The sequence below is a fragment of the Protomyctophum bolini genome (assembly GCF_963924005.1).
Source record: "Protomyctophum bolini genome assembly, chromosome: 13".
In the NCBI taxonomy this organism is placed as follows: Eukaryota; Metazoa; Chordata; class Actinopteri; order Myctophiformes; family Myctophidae; genus Protomyctophum; species Protomyctophum bolini.
In genome coordinates, this window is record NC_137874.1 from 29,631,958 (window position 1) to 29,654,805 (window position 22,848).

General features: G+C 42.7%; 1 protein-coding gene across 3 annotated transcripts in view; it reads left to right on the forward strand.

Moving 5' to 3' along the window:
• nrg2a (neuregulin 2a) overlaps nt 1-22,848 on the forward strand; it is a 132,405-nt gene that overhangs the window by 40,492 nt on the left and 69,065 nt on the right. Inside the window, exon 1 of one of the 3 annotated variants that reach the window (XM_080780848.1) lies at nt 7,033-7,249. The exons of the other annotated variants lie outside the window; for them this stretch is intronic. Within the exon in view, the coding sequence (XP_080636974.1) occupies nt 7,159-7,249 (91 nt within the window). The 5' untranslated portion in view covers nt 7,033-7,158. Of the gene's footprint in view, nt 1-7,032; nt 7,250-22,848 lie in introns of those variants that run through there. 3 annotated transcript variants of the gene reach the window in all.

Consider the following 22,848-nt stretch of genomic DNA (forward strand, 5'->3'; position numbering starts at 1 on the left):
TTTATTCTTTTTCCTTTTTTTTGTTCTTTTTTTTGTGGATACTTTATGACTTTCAGGAAAGGGAAAATGTCAAAACTTCAATACAGCAATGCAATATTAAAAAGCAATTGCAACATGTAATTTGCACTTTTGAATACTTAAAAAAAAAAGCACGTCATTTTGAATACTTGATTTGGCAGAGCAACTTTCACTTATAGTTGAGCAATATATAGATCAGGCGAATCTATACTTTGACTCCAGAACTGGGGTCGAGTACCACAGTGCGTCCACACACCACTGTATGTTTCCTGTACCACAGTGCGTCCACACACCACTGTATGTTTCCTGTACCACAGTGCGTCCACACACCACTGTATGTTTCCTGTACCACAGTGCGTCCACACACCACTGTATGTTTCCTGTACCACAGTGCGTCCACACACCACTGTATGTTCCCTGTACCACAGTGCGTCCACACACCACTGTATGTTCCCTGTACCACAGTGCGTCCACACACACCACTGTATGTTTCCTGTACCACAGTGCGTCCACACACCACTGTATGTTTCCTGTACCACAGTGCGTCCACACACCACTGTGTGTTTCCTGTACCACAGTGCGTCCACACACCACTGTATGTTTCCTGTCACTCGTAGGCCTACACAGCACAACTATCTCTCTCCACGGATCTGTTGAGCTGCAGCTGTAGGAGGGAACCATGGGATTAGGAGGCTGTCAGAGATGGTGTGTGTGTGTGTGTGTGTGTGTGTGTGTGTGTGTGTGTGTGTGTGTGCGCGTGTTTTGGGGGGGGGGTGCTGGTGGGGGGTCCTGCGAAGCGTTTATGAGCCAAACACACAAAGGGCCCGTGTTGAGACTTACAGAAGGGTTGGCTGCATTTTCTTTACTAACCCTCTGTCGGTGTCCTGCTCCTCCCACTCTGATCCTGGCTGCTGTTGCCTGCCGGCCTGCCTGCCGGGCGGCCCCTCGGTTCGCCTCCCCCCTGATCCAAGGACAGGCCTGTGGCTGTTGAAAAACAGCAGATGCTTCCTAATAGGCCAGTGGCAGAGGAAGAAGTACGCTGTTTCTTTTTTTACTTAAGTAGCAACACCACACTATACGTACAGTGTAGTACAAGTGAGTAAAAAGTAAAATTTTGCCTCTGAGATATCTCAAAATGTTACTTAAGTGCAGTACTTGAGTAAATGTAAGTGTATGTAATAGGCCAGGATACAAAAGAAAGAAATAAAGAATAAGAAACATGTCGTAGAGGGGGGCTTGGATGCACATTTTGTGTGTTCACCTCCGTGAGTGATAAATGGAGTTCATTTCAGACAGATGTAGACTGGAAATGGGCCCGTTTCGTGGTCTCTACCTACATTTCCATCACATGACTACACTGTCAAATCCTGAGCATTCATTTAACTGCGAGAGGGTAGAAATGGACCCACGTGGCCCCGTCAATGTGCTTCCATTTGCACAATGCACTGAACTGCCAATCAGGATATTACTATGAAGTTAGTAACTTCACACACTCCCACTTCAACCATAGAGAAAATGTATTACATGCATATTATATTGTTTCAAATTATACTAAAAAAAATACATTTTCAGTGGCCAAATGTATTTTTCTTAAATCAATATTTGTGGAGTATTTCTTTATGGTAAATTGGAGCGTTTGGCATGTTTTTGAGCATGTATAAAATATTATAATTTGCAGTACATGTGTAATCTTCTCCCTCGTGTGTGTGTGTGCGTTGCATACTGCATCTGTCTTTTCTGATCTTCAACATCGACTGCGAAGAAATGCAAATGCAATGCCCCGCAATGCAACGTATTGTGTGCTTGTAGATCTGCTATTTTCTAATTTCTCAAGTGCTCAGCCTTAAGTAACTAGTAACTAAAGCTTAAATAATTGTAGTGGAGTAAAAAGTACAATATTTTCCTCAGAGATGTAGTGGAGAATAAATATAAAGTACTAAAAAATGGACATCAAAATTGTACTTGACTATACAGTACTTGAGTAAATGATGTACTTAGTTACTTTCCACCACTGGGTGGGTGGTACAGCATGAAATGAATGTGGGTACTATAGGAAGAGCAGGAGTTATAGATGAAGAGCTCATTCACAGTATCTCAATTTTAACTCCCCCAGCCGGCGTTAACACTTTGTTACTCAGCCCGCATGCAATCATGCGTGTCCGGGGATTGTAATCGCTCCTAACAGATGGGAGGATTATCTTGAAACTCGACTGCCCCTAAGAGATAATTAACTCTTGGGTCAAAAAGGTCTCAGTTCAAGGTCAAAATCAAAATCAAGGTCAATATGACATAATAGGATACATCTCAGGAATGAAGGAATGTACTGTATAGTAAAAAAGAGACATTGGAGCCTATGGGGTTAATTGGAACCCACACTGTTTAATGTGAGGGGGGGGGGGGGGGGGTTAAACCCTAGTCTATACTTAAGTACAATAGTGTTGTGTGGCAAAAATCAGATCTGCAAGTTCAGAACATATTGTGATGCGTAGGATTGTAGATATGCTATTTATGCTATTCTTAATATCGATTTTTTCCGTCAGCTTTTACTTTATATTGATACGATAGAAGGGGGAGAGAATATTCCCGGTTTGATTCCAGCTGGGCACTGGAATCGAACTGGGGATATTTAGTGGTTAACTAGACAGTAATCCTGGGTGCTACACTTCCTCTGCCAACCTGGGGGGGGCAGCGGACTGACCTCATGCTTCCTTCTATGCATGAGGAGTCCAAGCTCAGTCCCGATATCCTGAGGTTCACACAAAGACTATGGAGTACATTATTTTTGGCCACCATCAAACTTATGAACACCCACATCTATTTAATGTATTGGCATTTTGCTCATTTTTACTTGTAATTGGTATTGTTGACAATGACGTTGAGCCTTGAACCGTGTTGTAACCCCATGGCCATTACTCTATCTAGAGTCTAACACCAGCCTTAAGGGCTATTCACATGGGAAGTGACTGATGCACCTATTAATTTACACTTGGAAGTGAGTGTTTAGGTAAGGGGAGAATCTCACAGGCGTATCACACCTGCCCGTGTGAATTTTTTTTGTACGAGACACGTGTCATGTAACACCACGGATCCAAGCAACAACGCAGGTGAAGTGAAAAACAAAGAAACCAACGGGGTGCTCAATGGAGATAAAGAAAAGTTACAAACGTAGACTGATGGTGCTCAACGGAAACAATGACAATGGAGGAGGGGACGTAAAATCAAAGTATACAATTTAATGTCCATTACAAAGGTTAAAAAGCCATCAGGTTTCGACCGCACTGGTCATTAATTAAAGTACTTTGATTTCATGTCCTCTCCTCCATTCCTTTTTTGAGTGCTCAGATATTTTCTTTTTTCTTCTTTTTTTTTTCTTTTTTTGATGCAGGTGTAGTGTTGCTCCCCATGTGAAAAGCCCTTTAGGACTACATTTCCACTTGCACATGGTATCTTAACATCTAATGGGAGCATTGCCATGAAACTTGCTGAGTGCAGTGATGCTCCCCAGAGAGTGAACCCTGTTGATTTTGGTGTCCTCGTTGGCCTTTACTTGAAGGCCACATTTTCCTTTTGTAATTATGGCACATTGTCCTATTTCACTTTAAAACTTTAGCTGTTTACACTATTTGTCAAAAAAGATATCATCAGTTTATTTTAGCGAGAGCGCAGCATTCCAAAGGATGGTCAGTTCAAGCTCCTTTCGTCTGGTGTAAGGAGCACTATGGCCCCTAGGGGGCGCTAGCAGGGCTTTTACACTCTTAGTCACGTTGAACAAATATTTGAATGAACGACCTCACTTCTTGCATTCATGTTTTAGGACACATATAAGCAAAAGCTAATAAAAGCACTAAGCTCGTAAAACTGACATCTCACATATCCCCCTCTAATTGACATGTGGTCCTTTGTAATTTAGCATGACTTGACTAATGTAGGCTACAGCTTTATGACACATCCATATATTATGCGCGCGCGCGCACACACACACACACACACACACACACACACACACACACACACACACACACACACACACACACACACACACACACACACACACACACACACACAGACACAGACACACACACACACACACACACAGGTGTCAGATAGGAGAAGACAGGCATGGGAGCAAGTCTAGTCTTGCCGAACAGTAGAGGTGGGAGAGCGTGTCGAGGGTGGCGGTGGGAAAGAGGGGTGGGGGGGGGGCTTCCTGACACACTATGGAGCCCCTTCAGTGCTCTGTTATCCCCGATGACAGATTAGATCACCACAGACGACTATTGGGAGCACAAAGTGCAGTTTAGTTTAGTTGCATAAAAAATTGCAGCTAGGGGCATTGTTATAAAAAAATGGAGGGAGAACATAAAGAAACCTAACAAGATGATGGAGTTAATCATGTATGTGCATGATCAAACTAACTTAATGATGATGTGTGTGTCGCCTTAAGGCAAAAGAGAAGCAAAGGAAAAGGCTGGATCTCCTTATATTCAAAACAAGACTTATGAAATGATATATGTGCAAAATAAAATAAATGTAATTCCACTTCATGCAGAGGTTAACCACTCAAGCACTATATTATAATATTGCTCCTAGTTATAGGATGGGTAAATCAAATGCAGAGGGAACATTGCACGTCCAAATATACAGTGACAAAAAATAATTCTATTCTATTCTATACTTTGCCATATCGGTGTCACGTGGTGGAAATGGCCAATCAAGCTGCAAGCTTGTGGATCAGCTTTTTCCACAACTTTGGAACATTTTTGAATATTGTAAAAATTCTTGCATTTTTATTGGAAAAAAAGAAAGATAAAGTAAACAAATATGTGTTTTTGGGTGGAAAAAGAAAGAAAGAAAAAGTTTTCGCCTATACTGACATGCCCAAAATAGGTCCGCCAGGTGTAAAATGGTTAAGGGGATTACAGTATAATCACGTCTGAACTAGAGAGAGACGGCAACACGACAGACCTGATTTTCATGTGGAACCTTCATGGCCTTGGTTTGGCCTCTCCAAGTTTCCCCTTGCTTCCAGACCTCCAGAAGAGGCTTATAGCTCTTGGAGCAGGCTGACCTGTTGAGACTTGACCTCGTGTGCTGCTGCCCTCTTCCAGTCCAAGCAGGCAAGAATTCTCAGAGGGCTGCTGGCCCAAGAGAGAGAGAGAGAGAGAGAGAGAGAGAGAGAGAGAGAGAGGAAAGCCCCCCGGGACAGGACGGCCTCACACATGACTCATCCACACAATTACCTTTTTTCTTTTGTAAACAGAAACACACGAGTTTCATTCAGCATCCTCGTCACTGTCGGGCGGAATCCTTGTATGTCCAAAACGACGATATAATAATAATATTGCTCTAATGGTTCCAATGTTATTAATTACATTGGCCGACAGCACTGATTTCTTGTTCCTAAACACAAAAACCCTCAGTATTAAAATTGAAATGAACACCCTTACAGGTCCATTTCAGCCTAACCGTAGACTGTTTACTCAATTTTTGTTCTTGTCTTTTGACAGCATGAAATGATTTCTGAACTATGGTATATACTAACAGTAACACTGTCAGTATAGGAGCCATTGAGTCTGACTTGTCTACAGTAAGCTACGTCTACAGGGATACGCCCCAATAAATAAATAAAATAAACAGATTGGACCAGATGCTGTTGTAGTATACTGGTGTATTATTTGTTTTATTCCTCGAATTTGACAACATTTTGAATAATAAATAATAAACCTCAGTGAGCGAACATGATTAACCCTTGTTAATTTGTGGAATGTTATGCGCAAATAATATTTGACATATGACATATTATGTCATCTTGAAATGGGATATGTGTGTGTGTGTGTGTGTGTGTGTGTGTGTGTGTGTGTGTGTGTGTGTGTGTGTGTGTGTGTGTGTGTGTGTGTGTGTGTGTGTGTGTGTGTGTGTGTGTGTGTGTGTGTGTGTGTGTGTGCGCGCGCGGTTGACGACAGTCTTGCAAGGACTGAGAGAGAAGGAGATACAACTACAGGCGTGTTGGGACTCGTCTGTATCACTGGGTGGGGGACCGATAGAGAGAGAGAGAGAGAGAGAGAGAGAGAGAGACAGAGAGAGAGGTGAGAAAGAGGGGCAGAGAGTAGGTTTTTTTATGTGCAAATTCTTTCAAGCAGCGATCTTTGTCACGGACCAGGATTTGACAATCGGCATTTCATTTCACTGCTTTCATGCACGTATCCCCAGACCCAGCGCTCCGCGTTCGTGCTCAGCAAATCTGAACCAGATGTGCGATGTGTTTTGGGACCTCTGCGTGTTTTTAGTATGTAAGACCCCCATGTCAACCTGGCAAGGGTGGGTCTTCCCCTCTGAATGAGCTGGGTGGGGTCAGCATAGGGCCGGGGTGGGGTGGGGGGATAACAGGGGTTTTGGGGGGCAATGTTAACAGGCCTCTCTCCCCATATTAGGTACGGGTCATTTGTAAATGGAAGATGCTCCAGTGGGGGAAGACCAACACTGGGGGTGAGGGGATGTGGGGGGGTGAGGATTGACAGACCCACAGTCCCAGGACCAGGGCAAAGCTTCCATGGGCCGACCCTGACTTGTTGTGTGGGGTCCCTGGGACCCCTTGTCTGTGTCACGGGCTCATGCAGCCATGGCTGCGGGGCCTGGAAGAGCCGAAGCTTATCTGATAGATCCAGCCAGGGAACAGTTGATTGCCTTCGAGCAATGGGAAATGCCTTCCTCGCTCACTCCCTCCCTCATCCCTCCCTCCCTCTCTCCCTCATCCCTCCCTCTCTCCCTCATCCCTCCCTCCCTCCTTTTTCTCTCTTTTCCCTCCTAGCCGTGTCTCTCTACCTTTTTCGCTCCGTACTGTTCTCCCCCCCCCTCCTTCCCCTCCCACCCCCCCTCCTTCTCCCTCTCTCTCTCTCTCTCTCTCTCTCTCTCTCTCTCTCTCTCTCCCTCTCTCTCGGTCTCTGCCCTACTGTGAGTAGGTGGTTCCTTTGCGTGGTTGATTGGTGTGAGTCTATATAGGAGCAGAAACGCTCCAGCAGGCTCAGAGTCTGGTGTCCTGCCTGCCACACATTCCCAAGAGGACTACCCTTTTTTTTGCGCGCGCGTCCTTTTTTCTTTTTCTCCGTCCCTGAGAGGATTTATTATTTTCTTCTGGCAGCGATGTCCGAGGGCAGGAAGAGGGAAAGGAAAGGGAGAAGGAAGGGAGCTGGCAGAAAAGGACAGAAGGACAAAGAGTTTGACCCGACTAAAGGTAAAGAAAATGATTAAAGGTGTGAAGACATGTGTTGGTAGTAAGGTCTGGTGTGTGTGTGTGTGTGTGTGTGTGTGTGTGTGTGTGTGTGTGTGTGTGTGTGTGTGTGTGTGTGTGTGTGTGTGTGTGTGTGTGTGTGTGTGTGTGTGTGTGTGTGTGTGCGTGTGCGTGTACGCATGTGAATATGTGTGAGTGTGTCTTGGGAGGAGAGAGAGAGAGAGAGAATGTGTTACCAGTGGTACGGAAGTGAGGGACAAATTAGCCCCCTGGTCTTGTCAAAGCTTGCCGCCAGGTTGTCACATGAATGGGTCTTGAAATGTGGGCAGCGTGTTCCAGCACATCTGGCTGTATAGCAGCGTATCAGTGGTGCACAAGGGGTCCGAGACAATGTGACTCTCTGAGCACACCAGGAAAAAAAATCCTCCAAATGAGACTCCGAGACGAGGCTCTGGACCTCAGAGCTCCCCGGAATACAGCTGTTTTCAAGATCCCTGACAGCTGCTCCTGGCTGTTACTCGCTTTTCACGGTTCTCACTTTGTACCGCGATGCAATGACCCCCCTTCCCTCGACAAGCACTCCACTGTGCACTATCAGCACTGACACAATGTCCGATTCTACTGACGCCAACATGACCCTCATTTGGGGAGACTCTTTGATGCTGGGACACGTACAGTGCACTACGGTACTCCTTAAACACATTGTTAATGCAGATAATCAATTAGTAATAAAAGGCTACAGTCCCTGTGTGTTGAGCACATTATACTGTACCACGCTTTGGCTCTGGAACGGCGGTGCGTCATCTAGATGAGAGACTTGTCACGCCGCTGCTTCCTGGGGGCCAGACTTTGACGTTGGGGATAGCATATGGCAGCTGCTGCCTGTCTTTCGGAGTCCTTAACGTAGCAATGTGCTTGCTCACCCGCGGCTGTAGCAAGCCGTGGCATGTCACTGTAGTTTGACCTCAGGTCATAGGGAAGCCCAACCCCCCCATTTCATCATGACACACAGAAAGGACAATACCAATGTACACTGACACAGGGGGGGGAGGAGAGGAGAGGGGGGGTACCACATCGTTCTTGGCTCTGATACAAGTCCATATCCGAGGCTGTTTTCTTTCCATTCATATGTATTCAGTCAACAGAAGGAAACGTTGAGTAGACAACAGCAGGTTGGACATGTAGGGATATGCCCTCTCACTTTGTAAACCTCGACGTGGTTTCAGTTGACTGCGTGGGTGGTTTAACTCCTGTTCCATGTACAGTAGGACTTTGAATAACTGCCATAGTAGAACTAGCACATTATGTGGGAGTTAGTTTCGCATTTATTACTCCATGTCACTGTTGTATTCCATGACACCGAGAATCTCAACTAGCTGCAATTCGTGGAACAGTCCATTATTCAATGATGTCACTTTTTGTCTTAGTAACAAAGTTCATATAAAGAAGTAGGGTCTTTCTTTTTAATGCTCTTTGCCGAGATGCCGCTCTAGGCTTTTGTCCTTGCCTAGCAGAGTGCCTTGGACCTCTTTTTGTATTCTCATATAAAGAAGTACTTTGAATAAAGATGTGAAGCAGAAGGCTACATGAAGTTTCTCTGAAAATAGATACACCATTTGATGCTAGCATGGAATTTTCATAAAATGAGATGACTTTTGTGGGTCCCTGAGGATTTTTAAGTCATTCCAGCCTGATATTGGCTAGGGTCTGATAAAGTCATTTTGGGAGTCTGAGGTCATTTTTCACTTTTTTGTTGCACCAGCAAAGTTGAAGATATTAACCGCCAGCCTGACTTTAATGCATATTTGAATGTAATATATAAATAGGCATCCGTGAAAAGATTCCACCATAAAATGGGGAGGATTATGCTACAGTACACAGATTTGACTCTGTTGTAGAGCTAGTCTGTTCTGCCCACCTGTTCAATGCAGTGCTGGTCCCTTATCAAATTATGCGATTGTGGATCCATGAATTACCTCAAACTGTGGTTTGGGATGTAGCTTATTAATAAACCACATTTGAAAACATTGGTTCCCCAGAGAGCAACAGACATGCCCGACCACACAAGCACACACGGTAGTAATAGGCCACGTATGTGGTATAAATCAATTTCAATTGCAAATAAATACAGCAAGAATGTCTACTGTATTTACTTCTGCAATGCTAAGCTTTGTATCCTGTTTGTACTGCAGTGCTCTGAATGTATGGCTGAGAACTCTTTCTTAGAATATTTCAGGGCAGAGATTGATAACGCCACATGATTAGTCAGTGCATTGACTGGTTGTGCTCCCACTTTCCCTCTTTGTTTCACAGAATTGTGATGTTCAAGTTGCATCATTCATACAGTATGTAGGCCTATACATACAGTACATGTTCTAACAGACAGAAGTAGAATATTGCATTCATGAATATATTTGGGCCACACAACAAGGTCTTCACAAAATGTACATTGACACAATCCTGTTAGCTATGAATTCAGTACTAGACTTCCACATAATTTTGCTTCTTGTATTGTATCTGTATGAGTGAATGACAACTAAAACCCTCTTGAATGGCTTGAATACAATTAGGACACTATTGTATTGTGTGTGTGTGTGTGTGTGTGTGTGTGTGTGTGTGTGTGTGTGTGTGTGTGTGTGTGCGTGTGCGTGTGACAGTGATAACAGTATGCTACATTATGGGAAAATGACTTTAATAATTGCGTGTGTGTGCTGATGCGTGTGAGTGTGTGGTGTTTGAGTGCAAGTGTGTGTGTGTAATCTAGCCTCTTAATGATCTCCTGGGGTGGTAACACAGTACCTGCATCTCTCCACTGGTTCCTGAAATAGCCCTGGGACAATTCAAAAGACCTGGGACGTGTACATACATCAGTATAAAGACACAGAGCCACGCCACCGCTTTGTATTGTGTCCCGGTCCCCACCCCCCATTGAGCGCCCATACTTAGATTTCCACCCTAATAAAGGAGATTAAGTCTCAACAGTTACACTGGCAGTTGCACAGTAAAAGCCCTACCACAGGGTGCAGAGAATTATGTCTGGGTGGTATTTTGAAGTATTTATTTAGATCCTTTGCTTCTGTTTGCACTACCCTGTGTGAGTAGGGACTTACTGTAAATTTGGATATGCTTTTGCGAACGGAGAATGCTGTCATTCATCGCCCGAGAGAAACCTATATAAATTATGTAATGTGTGTGTGTGTGTGTGTGTGTGTGTGTGTGTGTGTGTGCGCGCACACACTAATGTAACAGAGAGAGAGAGAGACAGAAAGAGAGACAGACAGACAGAGCTTCAGGCAGTCTGTCTATCACATAAGATGGATGTCTGGATTCCCAGGAACTCTGCTTTCAATGGGTAACCTGGTCCCTTTCATAAATCTGGGTCACTAGCCCTACAGGCCACGCTACACTGACCATCCATCCATGAAGTATACATGCAAAGATGAACCCATTTCTACACAGTACGTTAAGATGTATTCTGTATTCATTACACACAAGCAGCTCATCATCTTATTACAGGCTTGTGCGTGTGTGTGTGTGTGCGTGCGTGCGTTTGTGCGTGCGTGCATGCGTGTGAGAGAGACACGTTTATTGGGGTTGGTCACGGGGCAAGGGACAGGGTGGGATGCGACCCCTGGTCGAGTGGAGTGTAGGGTGGGGTTCAAAGGGTATGCTCATCTGAAGAAGTGAAACCACCCATCATGTTCAGAGACCGGCAGTGTCTCTGATATTTATGAATTTGAATGAAGATTTGAATGTATTGTACATGACGGAAGTAACCTCTAAAGTACAGTGCTTGATGCAATAGTTTGGTTTCAGCACAATATGTAAATTAACTAACCACAGCATTACTTGAAAAACAACAAAATAATAGTTGTATGGGTGGACAAAATGTGGCAAGCTACAATGCAAAACACTGCCAATATACTCAGAGTTACGACACGTCGTAACCTTGTAGATTGCCTATTTTCGGAAATAAATTTAGTCTAGCGCGAAAACAGGAGGGCCCCTAGTATAGAGCCTTGGGGGGCTTCGGTCAACTAAGTATAGGGTATAAGTTGTTAAAGGCTGAATTTTACACTGCCAGTTTAATTATCAGCTTGCAGTGTAGAAGTGTGTAACTGTGCATGGTTGAACAGTGTGGCTCATTGCCTATTCCAGTATTAATGTCTTTCAGACCAAGTTAGTCTTGTTAATACCTTCCATTGGTTAAATATTTATAAATTCCACAGAGAGCATTGACCACTTTCAACCTGGCATCCCTGTTTTGGGCATGTGATTTCCTTTTTCTTTTATTCCAAAAATGTAATAATAAAATAAAAAAGGCTAACAACGTGTCACCATTTGACACACTGTATGCTTGTATGTCGACTATTTGCTGCTACATTTATGAAAACACAAACAAAATAAATAAATATAGATACAAGGTTTATGCCCATCAGTGGCGACCAAATGTGTGTTCATGAGGCTTGATTGGCTCATAGAATGAAATAATGTTGCGGTATATCCTTAAAGCCTGATTTATACTTTGTCATATGATGTTGCACCGCCTGTTGTGAGCTTGTAGATCTGCTATTTCTGATGTGTGACACCATTGGAGAATCAACTAGAAAAAGTGCCAGGTCTCCACCAGGAGGATAGGAGTGTGTGTGATGTTTGGCAAAATGTTTAGGAGTAATATAAACAGTTTGTTTTTTGCAACAATTTTCTTCATTTTGTTGAGGAAATGCACAGCCAGATCACTCATAGCATCTCTGAGGATAGAATTCTGGATGAGCAGGACATGTGCAGCATTTTGTACGAAATGGGCCACTCCTGAAAACTTTGGAAGGCAATCTTAGCCAATCAGTGTAGAATCTGAGAAATCCAACAGACTCATTGTGATCACATGACTACAGAGTGTGTACCGATTTGCGTGAGATTTGTATGAAATCGGACTAATATAAACAAATGTGTTTTGCAGAAGTCGGCCTCATGGTGGCGCTATAACTGGGAGATGTGGAAAATGCAGGGAAAATGTATGTGCCTCTAGGGAGTGCGCATACAAAGTTGTACACATATCGATGCAGTAAAAACCCTGTTATAGCGCCACCGTGAGGCTGATTTGGAAATAAATGAGTGGCATGTCATCCTCGGCCTAGTGGAAATGTACATGTATAATTTCACGGAAATTGCACATTGTGTTTGTGATTTGTGGCATTTTGTTCGAAACGGAACCAATCATGTGAGCTTTGGAAGCCAATCTTAGCCTATCAGATGGAATATGGGAAGTGGTGCCGTGTTGATCACATGACTATTGAGATAGTGTATACCGAATTGCGTAATGTATGGATAAAATTTGTACGAGTAATGTACAGAAATGTGTTTTGCCTCATGGTGGCACTATAACAGGCCATTGTGGAAAATGTGGCCTCATGCATATCGAACTTGGGGGGACCTTAACATGAAAAAGGTTGAGAACCACTGCACTCAGGTGCACAGCTGTGCCACACGTGGTACTGACTGTAACTTGTTAAGACAAACGAGACAACTGTTTATCATCAGATAACAAGGCAGCCGTGCAGTGATGTGCCCTTTCATGTTAGAAATGTCGACCTGTGGTTTTCAGTTCCCTCCTTTGTTGGTGGTTTGGCATTTCAAGCATTTTTTTGGTTTTTTTGGAGGAAGAAGTGACTAATGAGAACTTGGCAAGGATGTAATGTACAACATTGTACTATATACATGAAATTGCTAAATCTAGTAATCCGCACGCACGCAGGCATGTATGCGCGTGCGCGCACACACACACACGCACACACGCACACACATGCACATGCACATGCACACGCGCACACACACACACACACACACACACACACACACACACACACACACACACACACACATGCATTTTAGACAAGAGAACACTATGACTCATTGTAATTTTAAATTGTGATTGACCTGAGATCAGGAAATGGTCACGGCTTAGCTAATTGTTTGTGTAATGAGGTTTAAGAATGCCTTCCTATTGTGACTGATTTCATTTAACACGATTTTTGCTGACATCCAATTTTAACTGACAATCTGGTGACACATGCAAAGACTAAATTATTTCTACTAATTACATTTTTAAATATTGTACTCAAACGGGCATATTGCTCCTTAAGCTGATGTTTACTCACATGAAAACATTTCTCTTGAATGGTATAAAATTAAATTAAATAAAGATCTAAAAGGCTATTTTCTTTTTCATCATCATCATTTTTCGGCCAAGGATCATGGTTTTTACAATGCCACGCCAGACTTTCCGGTCCTTCATTGCCATACCCAGTTCCTGCTTACTGATGCATGTGTCCCGACTCCCTAGCATGACATCAGGGAACGACAGTTTTCTACCTCTGGTCTGCTTTGAGGCAGGACTCCAGAGAAGAAGGGAAGATATAACCTCATTGTCAGCTCTGTATAGCAGTGGCCGGCAAACTGTGTTCTTCTGGATCTGACTAGTGAAGAAACACGGGGAAGGTTGCCGTATATTAGATTAGTCGATGGGTGGCTCTTCCAAGACATATTTCAGCTATGAGCTATCATTAGAAGGTGGGTGTAAGTGCCATCCAACCGTTTCTCTAATTTCTTTGAAAGTGTCCATGTCTCGGAGCCATAGAGTAGAATCGGCTCAACGGTCGTCCTAAATATTTTTACTTTTACTAAACTGGGATGAACAAATGTTATGCATGTCATTGCAGGCTGACCAGGCCATACCCTTCCTAGTTTGAAAGTCCTTTTGGGAAGAAGATATGAACCCAAAGTCATCAACTTGTTTCAAAGGAGTGTTAAGTGTTTTTATTATGTGGTTATTGTTGGATTAGCATATATTCAGTTTTCGTCTCGTTGAGATAAAGACCAACACAGTTGGAGGCCTGCTCAAGAGACTGAAGGAGAGTCTGAGCGTATTCCAATGATTGACTGATAAGCACGATGTCATCAGCGAAGTCAGTGTCGGGGCAAGTGTGTCGCCTTGGAGAATGCCAGCAAGGATGGGGAATGATGGTGTTTCTCCGTCAGGACTCAGTCGCTGAGGTATTTGTATATAGAACTTTTATGGCATTGATCATTTTGTCAGGGATACCATATCATTTAAGAATTTCAAACATTTTGGCTCTGATTTTGGTTGTTTTAATCAACCCTGTCAACAGTGTTAGTTGTTGTTAAGTTGTTAAGAAGATTAATGTCAAAGTGAAATCACAGACACGGTCACAAATCATACAAGTTGGGGGCCCTGATCAGATTACGACCAGAAACTTCGTCTTTTGTTCTTTTGCAGGAATCTAACTACCGTATTTTCTAAATGAATAACAATACTTTACATTATTTGTGCTAAACGTAGTATGTTAACCACTTTCAAAGATTTTCAAAAATGTTATATACTGTATATATTTTTTTAGATACAGTGAAAATAGCAGATCACAATGCAATCACACAGCATCACATCACAATGCAATGCATTGTGAGCTTGTAGATCAGATATTTTCACTATTTTTGTGCAATATATATAAAACTGGCTTAAGTCGTTAATCTGTCAGTGCTATAAGGAAATAGCAGTATTTACTATAACAATGACACTTAAAGGGACACTTCACTCTTTTTGCAAAAATATGTTAATGATGTTTATAAGACTACAATTCACATAATGCTTTGATGCACTCCTCCTTGTGGATAGGGAGGGCTGTCTTACTGAGACAACATGTAGTCCAGGAAGTAAGTGAGCCCAGTGTCCATGACATTAGATTGTTTAATGAAGTTGTTTAACATAACTTTTAACTGCTATCATTTCCCGCCTTAGGCTGCACATTGTGTTGTTGAAATAAGGAATAATTTGCTTAGTGGTAAGAGCTGTTTCTTTGTATGGTAGACAAACCGTCATTTTAAGATGCCAAAAGATGATAGCTGGAAATTGTCGGAATAGCGCAAGATTGCTTAAAGCGCGGCAATCCAGAACTTATTTTAATGATTCAATAGTTATTATTGAAATTATTGTTAAAACTTTATTTTAACCAATCTGTATGGCAGAGTCTGTTAACCCATTTTGTGCGGGAACCCCTTTTGGTGTTAGCATTATGTTATGCTTTAGCTATTGAAAAATAGCAGATCTACAAGCTCATAGCGCACCACCGAGTGGCGCGCTACGAGCTTGTAGGTCTGCTATTTTTGAAAAATTGAAGAACGACTGACATAGAAACATAGCTTTTTCAGAAAACTTTCGGGATGTAGAAGACATTTTTATAATCTGATCTCAGATCAGAATCCCTAGTACATCTGCAGTGGTTGGATGTGGTGTCCCTCTGAGAACTGTAGGGTGTTAACGCCTACTGGTTTACAACTTGTACACATGCCTGAAGCTCATAGTGCAATATCTCCCCTGGCTAGAGGGGCGCGCCTCTTGCTGGCAGAGTGGTAGAAATGTGCTTTCTCATGTGGGGGAGACCCAGATAAATCCCTGGGAGGACATGAAAATTATGGATTGCAGCTTTAAGTTGCGCCCTCCATGGGTTATTTGAAAGTGATGTATTTTACAGCATGAACAGATGTGGCACAGTGGTGAGTACTGCTGTAGCCCATGGATCTCAAAGTGGGCTCTGGGGACCCCCAGGGGTCCTTGGCAGTGTTCCAGGGGGACCCAGCTAGATGATCGATAGTTATAGGAACACAAATAGAGCCTTGCTGGTCTGTAAAGTCTGGGAGTGTATACAAATGGAGCAATTTGTATACTCTCAGAGTTATGGGGGTCCGTGGCTTCATGCATATACAGTATACCAAAATGGTTGTCCTTGAGATTAAAGGGCTTGAGAACCACTACTGTAGCCTATGTGTGGGCCAGTCCCATGCACTGCTCGGACTGTTTCTTTGCATGTCCAACCACGCGATGTGCCTTTTGACAATAAGCAGCAGTGTGACATACAGTAACATGAATGTTATCTTGAATGTTTTGGCTGGGAGAAAAAACACAAAGGGGTGCTTCAAAAGACTCCTTTTCCAGCCTCTTAGAGGTAAAACAATGATGTTAAGGCCATAACACAAGCAACTCATTGTTAGCTCAGCAACCCGCTTCATTTTTTTAACCCTTCTTAGGGGTGAGTGCTGAATTTTCCAACCGCTCCCCAAGGCATTAGCTCTTGACACACAGGATAGGCATCTATTCTAGAATGTGACTTTTATAGCCCATGTCCACAGCTGCTGTTCTGCTTCAAACGGCCAGTACCAGGCTTTTGTTAACACAAGCTTTTCAAAGGGTTTTGTAGTTGAATTTTGCCTTACATGCACAATGGAAACATCCATTTGCCTTAACAAATAAACTGTTTTATTTGTAACAATATTTCGTCAATCAGTAGACAGTGTAGACTAAGGACAAGCCATATTATAAATTATGCATTTTCAGTTTTGGCCACACTTTTACTAGGAGTTTCTATTTTTGTTCGTGGCCCTGTCACGCCACAGATGTGTAGCTTGGATCTTGGGGTGTTACACAATACACAGCATCTGTCCAACAAGTCTCTATACAACTTCTGCAACCACAAAGCATCAATTTCGTTCAAACCTCTGGATCACTATTGGTCAATTAATTTGTTTAGCAATGTGATCATATGGCCTGTAGAAAGAAAGAATGGCTCAACTATGAATTAATTTGTGCATCATCTGTTCTTAAATGTCTCAGATGCTAGACTGAGCTGTTTGAAAGTGTTCGAAGTCGTTCAATCGCTCATGGTCCTAATCCCACTCCCACACAGATTTTTGTGTCATGCGCAACAAATGGTCACATTACTGTAATCAGACAGCTGTGGTTGAACACTGGAGCAACCAGCTAGCTGATATCACATAAAATATCACATAAAATTCACACAAAAAAACCATAGTATTCTTCTAAAGTAAATTTGGTGTAATGTTCTTAGAATGTGTTTATTAGCAGTGACAGGTTTGTTTTGTATGGTGGCACTAGTCAAGTGTACACTGGGATGCACATTTTACATGAATCATGAATCATACTGTTTATAGACTCTACATTAGACTTATATTCATATACTGTACTTTTATACTTACCAGAGGTTCAGACCGCTATACGTGGCCCTCACACCTACGTTGCACTCCCACTCTCACTAATATGCCCCTGGAGATCTCTGTATCTGCCAGTCCTTGACTCCTTGGCCCTTTTATGACCATATATATACACTGTATGGAGGTTGCTGATGTCCTCAGTATATGCCCATATATGGGCACGATGGAAGTTGGAGATCCATGCCCCACCTGGCTATGCAATACCCGTTGTACCCATGTCCACCTTTGAGTATATATTAATAGAGACGGCACCCTGAGGAGAAATGGACATAGTGGCCGAATTTGTCATTGCAGCTCGAGCCAGCGCTGGTCCGTTGACTATCATTGCGCACGTCCATGTTATTGGGTGTAGTCAGCGGCCAGCATGTTATTGGGGCTATCAATCCCAGAATGCACTCTATTCCTACCCGCAATGGAAGGAGGAGTGAAATCAAGTTGGAAATGCATGCCCACCCAGATATTATGTATGTGTCCCTTTTATGCCCATAATATGGTCAGGCATGCCCAAATATTATGTGGATTACAGACGTACGTACACACGTACATATCTGGCCCCGGCAGAGGCTTGTGATGTCAGCTGTGGCCCGGGCAGAGGCCTTTTGTGTCTGTTGACTCGGTTCTGGACAACCGAGGGTCCGACCGACTCAACACCGGGCACTGCACTCCCTGTCGGGGTGTGGAATGCGCAGGTCGAATTTGAAGTAGGTGGGGCGAATGGTTCTCGAGTTCCGTGGATTACAGACGTACGTACAGACACAGAGACTATAGTTAAGATATCGCCCCACCGACTTCAAATTTTGGCCTGTTCTGAGTCTGACATCACAGTGATGTTCTGACATCTGCATATACTCCATATCTGGGCATGCCTGACAAAGAACTCCATATATGGGCATAAAAGGGACATAATAACTGGGTGGGTCATGCATTTCCAACTTGCATCGTTCGAAGTAGGCCAGTGCCCGTTGTCATTATTTATTGATAGCCTATACTGTACATATGTTGTTAACTCATTCAGAGACCCAGTGCAGATGTCAGTGTCAGAATCTGACTCTTGACTGTTACTCTTGTTACCTGTGAAGCTCTTGGGATTTCACTGTCGCTGCTGTTGCTGCTATGACACCTGAATTCCCTCCAGGTATCAATAAAGGTTTATCTTATCTGATATGATCTTCTAAACAAATTGACTGTGTTGCTCTTCACACTTAAGGCCTCTAGGCTACATAGTCTACATTCCTTGCGTGGGGGAGTCAAACGGACACAAAAAAACGCAAGCTTATTTTATACAATGTATAAAATTGTCACCAAGTGACAATTTGAAAAAGCAGGGCTGGACTGGGTCAAAGGACTAACATTTGGCCCAAAAACATAATAAAGCAATGGGGCGGCCCACTGCCCACTGGACATAACGTCAGTCCAGGTCTGATAATCACAGACGAGTTTGCAAAGCAACTCGAAGTGTTGTCCTCTTTCAAGAGCGGTCGAGCAGAGGAGGAAAAGCCTTCTTGCTCTCTGCTGCCTCCAGGTGGGCAGGGTGTCCTCGACGCAAGGTACGCAACGCAAGCAATATGGTTGCGTAGGCTCGGAGATCAGATCTCAACCCGACAGAACGAGACGGATCACGTAACTGACGCAACGCAAGGGAGAAATTCAAATTATGCGTATGTATTCTTGCGTCGATTAGGTTCGACTCTGCAAGGCCCTTGCAGAGTAGATGAAAGTTTGGCCAAAGGGTGGTGCAGAAAGACAGGCCCAAGGGTCGGGTCACCAAAGTCATCCTGCGTTTATCCTGCAATCTGTCATTGGAGATTGGATTCTGAGATATGTTGTGTGCAAATTTTGGCCTGAGGGCGGCACCAGAGGAATGGTCATGCGTACACTACTACACTCAAATGGTTGCGAACGCAGTGAGCACTTCCTATGAGACCTAGCAGATCATGTCTGTGTGTGTGTCTGTCTGTCCCGCTATCCAAATATGGAGTGTGTTGCATCAGCAATCACTCAGCTCCATATATGGGCACAAAAGGGGCCAGGTCCACTCAGCTCCATATATGGGCACAAAAGGGGCCAGTGATTTGTTTGTTGTGGACCTGGCCCCTTTTATTCGTAATTTATTCTAATTGTTATTGCAATTTACGATCTGCGTTCGCTTCCCGCGTTTGCGTGTCTTACTCGTTAGTCCTACTCTGATGAGCAAACCGTGTCATGGCAGTCTGTCCATTTTATTTTCAGATGTGTGCAAGAGAATAGTTCGGCCTGAAGGGTGGTACTGTACCTGCCATGGGGTCACCCACATCAGTAGGGTTCATAGTCACTGAGCGCAGTAGATTGGATTTTGAGATATCTTGTGTTCAATTTTAGCCTAAGGGTGGAGGCATTAGAGTAAAGGTCATTGATCAATCTGATGAAGACCAAATGTGTTTTGTTTTCTCCTCAGCACCTGCCTTATTTGGGATGTTCTTTCTTCAAAGGCCAGTGGGTCACCAAATCATAGAGTCTATCCTCAAAGGAGCATGACTGTGCACAGCAAATTCCATGGCAATAACCTGCCAGTAGTTTCTTTTAGTATCAAAGGAAAGGTACAACCAATATCGCCATCTTTCGAGCCCTGTTACTACTGAGGCTAATGACAAAATAGACATAGACAATAAATTATATTATACAGTAGAGTAGTTCTGTCAGAACGCACTTTTGGGAGCCAACACTCTGATTCCTCCCTCTCGTGTGTTTCAGGCTCAAGTTTCTTTTCTTAGATTGCGTTCAGTATTGGTATTGAAACTGCCTTTTCGCATTAAGTATAGTCATACGCTATTTAACCTTTTTAACTGGATTCTAAGTGAAAGTAATACATACTTAAAATGATTGCCTTCTTGCTATGAACAAGCTAAAGTAGCCATACCATGCTTGAAGTAGACACACAAAGTGTAAGCCTACTCCATGTTACAGAGAAGTCGCGCATCTGTTTTGAATAGCAGTGTTATTCTGAAACGTCTCCAGGCAAGGGCAAAGCTTGTTTAATTTGTTTGGCAAGGAGGAACCTGCGTTGAGGTGAAGTATGTCACAGTCTTCTTTACACTCTGTCTAACCTGATTCCCCTTGCTGTCTGACTATGGCTCACTAGGCTTTCCTCAGGCAATAGACACAGGGTGAATCCAGTGGTGATGGTGTGTATAAATCATGTAGCACTGTTTATTTGTGCAGAGTTTTAAACGTTCCTCCTCAAGTCACTCGTAATGCCTGAGTTTGCCTGAGAGCTCAATAGTCCATATAGTAATATACATTTTATGGATACATTGGTCACTGCAACCAGTGAACATACTGTAAGTGCTACATGAACTGGAAGCTCACTTAAAGATTGGACCAGTATTTATTCATGAATGTGATACAGTACATGTCTGGTTTGGTTTAATGGTTTAAGGAACCGTACTGAAATCAGTGCAGGTCATTGTCATTGCTTAGTCCATACATTGCACATACCCATTTTCCAGTTCATAGATTTTGCATTTATGTTCTCCAAAATCATTAGGCTAATGTCATTGATGTTTGAATTTAAATCATATATACATCTTTCTTTCTAATTTTGGATTAGACTAAATAATTGTGCGTTTACTGTGTAATGGATTGTAAATGTATAATTTAATGGATAATGTAATGGATTGTAAATGTATAATTTGTAGCAAGTTCATTTTCTTACATGCAGAGCATTTATGACCTTTAATTCCATTTTAAACTGTAGTGAAGGTAAATTGTTACCTTGTTTTGTTCACAAGTTCAAGGTTAAACTTACATATTTGAAAATTAGGTAGACTTTGGTCATTTCTCCACATACAATGTGTCTATTAGTAGTGTATGTCATCCATTAGAAGATGATTGGCCATTAGTCTATAATTACGAAGGCCTTTTTAACTCAATATGCTCTTTGTCTTGACTTGTAGTTTGTGTGTTGTTGGATATCAGTTGATGCAAAGCTAAACAGTGCCTAACACATCCTTGGTACAAGTTATACCAATGCTCAAGTAGACTCAAAGAAAGAATTGTCTCCAGTGCTCATGCAAGTAAGATGCAGGATACACAACTACATTAGCAAAGAAGGGCTTTGATCTTCCTTTATAGTTTATATTTACCCAATAAAATCTTATGCCTTATTGGCGCAATACAATGTGTTGAACTTCAACTTCTGTACGAAAAAGGCTCAGCATTTATTAATTAAATAATGAGTTATAGCCTCCCAAAACTATATTTTGTTATTGCTGAATAATAATTTGTCAACAATTCCATGTTGTATTGATGTGTTATACCATAGGAGAGATAACAGGCAAACGTTGACCAAAAATAAATCATCATCTACATTCTCTAATTGTGTTAATGCAGACGTAATGAGACAATAATTGAACTCTCGAGAGCTTAAAATGAAACCAAATGGACCTACTGTATAAGGGTCCATTTGGTTTATTTTTACACTCTCAAGAGATAAAGATCTATCAGGGTCCATACCAATTCTCCATTTAGCTGCGGACCACCTGGAACCCCCTCAGGGACCACTGGTGGTCCCCAGACCATTGGTTGAGAACCACTTCTGTAGAAGGCAGTGAGCCTTGTGATTAACAAGCCCTTTACTTTAACCCTACTTGGTTGACTGGAGTCCCCAGAGCTCTATCCTAGGTCCAGTACCCTTTCCCCTCTATGCCAAATCTCTTTGGCAAAAATAGCTGATCTGCTATTTGCTGCACAGACTTTTCGCCCAGAATAGAGAAGCTAGGGTTCATGTGTTTCCTACTATGTTCAATATCTACTTAACTAATAAGCAAAATAAAATGCATTAATCTTGGCTGTTTGGGAGCTATTCTGGTTTAACATTTAACTGTCAGATTTATCTGAGCACAAGAGTCGGAAACACAGTTCCTTTATGTCTGCATCCACTGGACCATCTTAAAACTGTCTGCGAACCTAAATATATCTTGGCATAAACACTATACTGTTAATATTAAAAATGGGATACTGCATCACAACTGGAAAAACTGGGCAAAATCTAATCTATGTGTAGTCAAAGACTGAAACTATAGAAGTGACACTTAGCTAGGCAGTAAAGCGGTCGAAAACTCCCCCTGCTACCTGAGAAGGCACCTGGCAGAGACATTTATATGTTTGGTCTTATTGTATGCTATGTGAGCGAGCCAAGGTGCTTCAGTGGGTAGAAACCATATACAGTAGGGCAGCAATTCCCAACCTATTGGTCAGGACCCACTGATGGGCCATCAAGATATTGAATGCTGGCCCACAAATAATTGGCAAAACACATACGGTTTTACTGACAATATAACATTAATACACATCAGATGGGTGCACCGTGTACACTTTCTATACTTTCAAGTGTGCCTTGCCCTTGATCCAGAAAAGGTTGGGAAGTTGGGAACCATGCACTGCCAAGAAATAAGATGACACTCTTCAGGAATAATAAAAAAAAAAAGTTGTCATGGCATGACTGAAACAAAAGCGTCAAGCTTCGTGGTTTATTGTCTTAT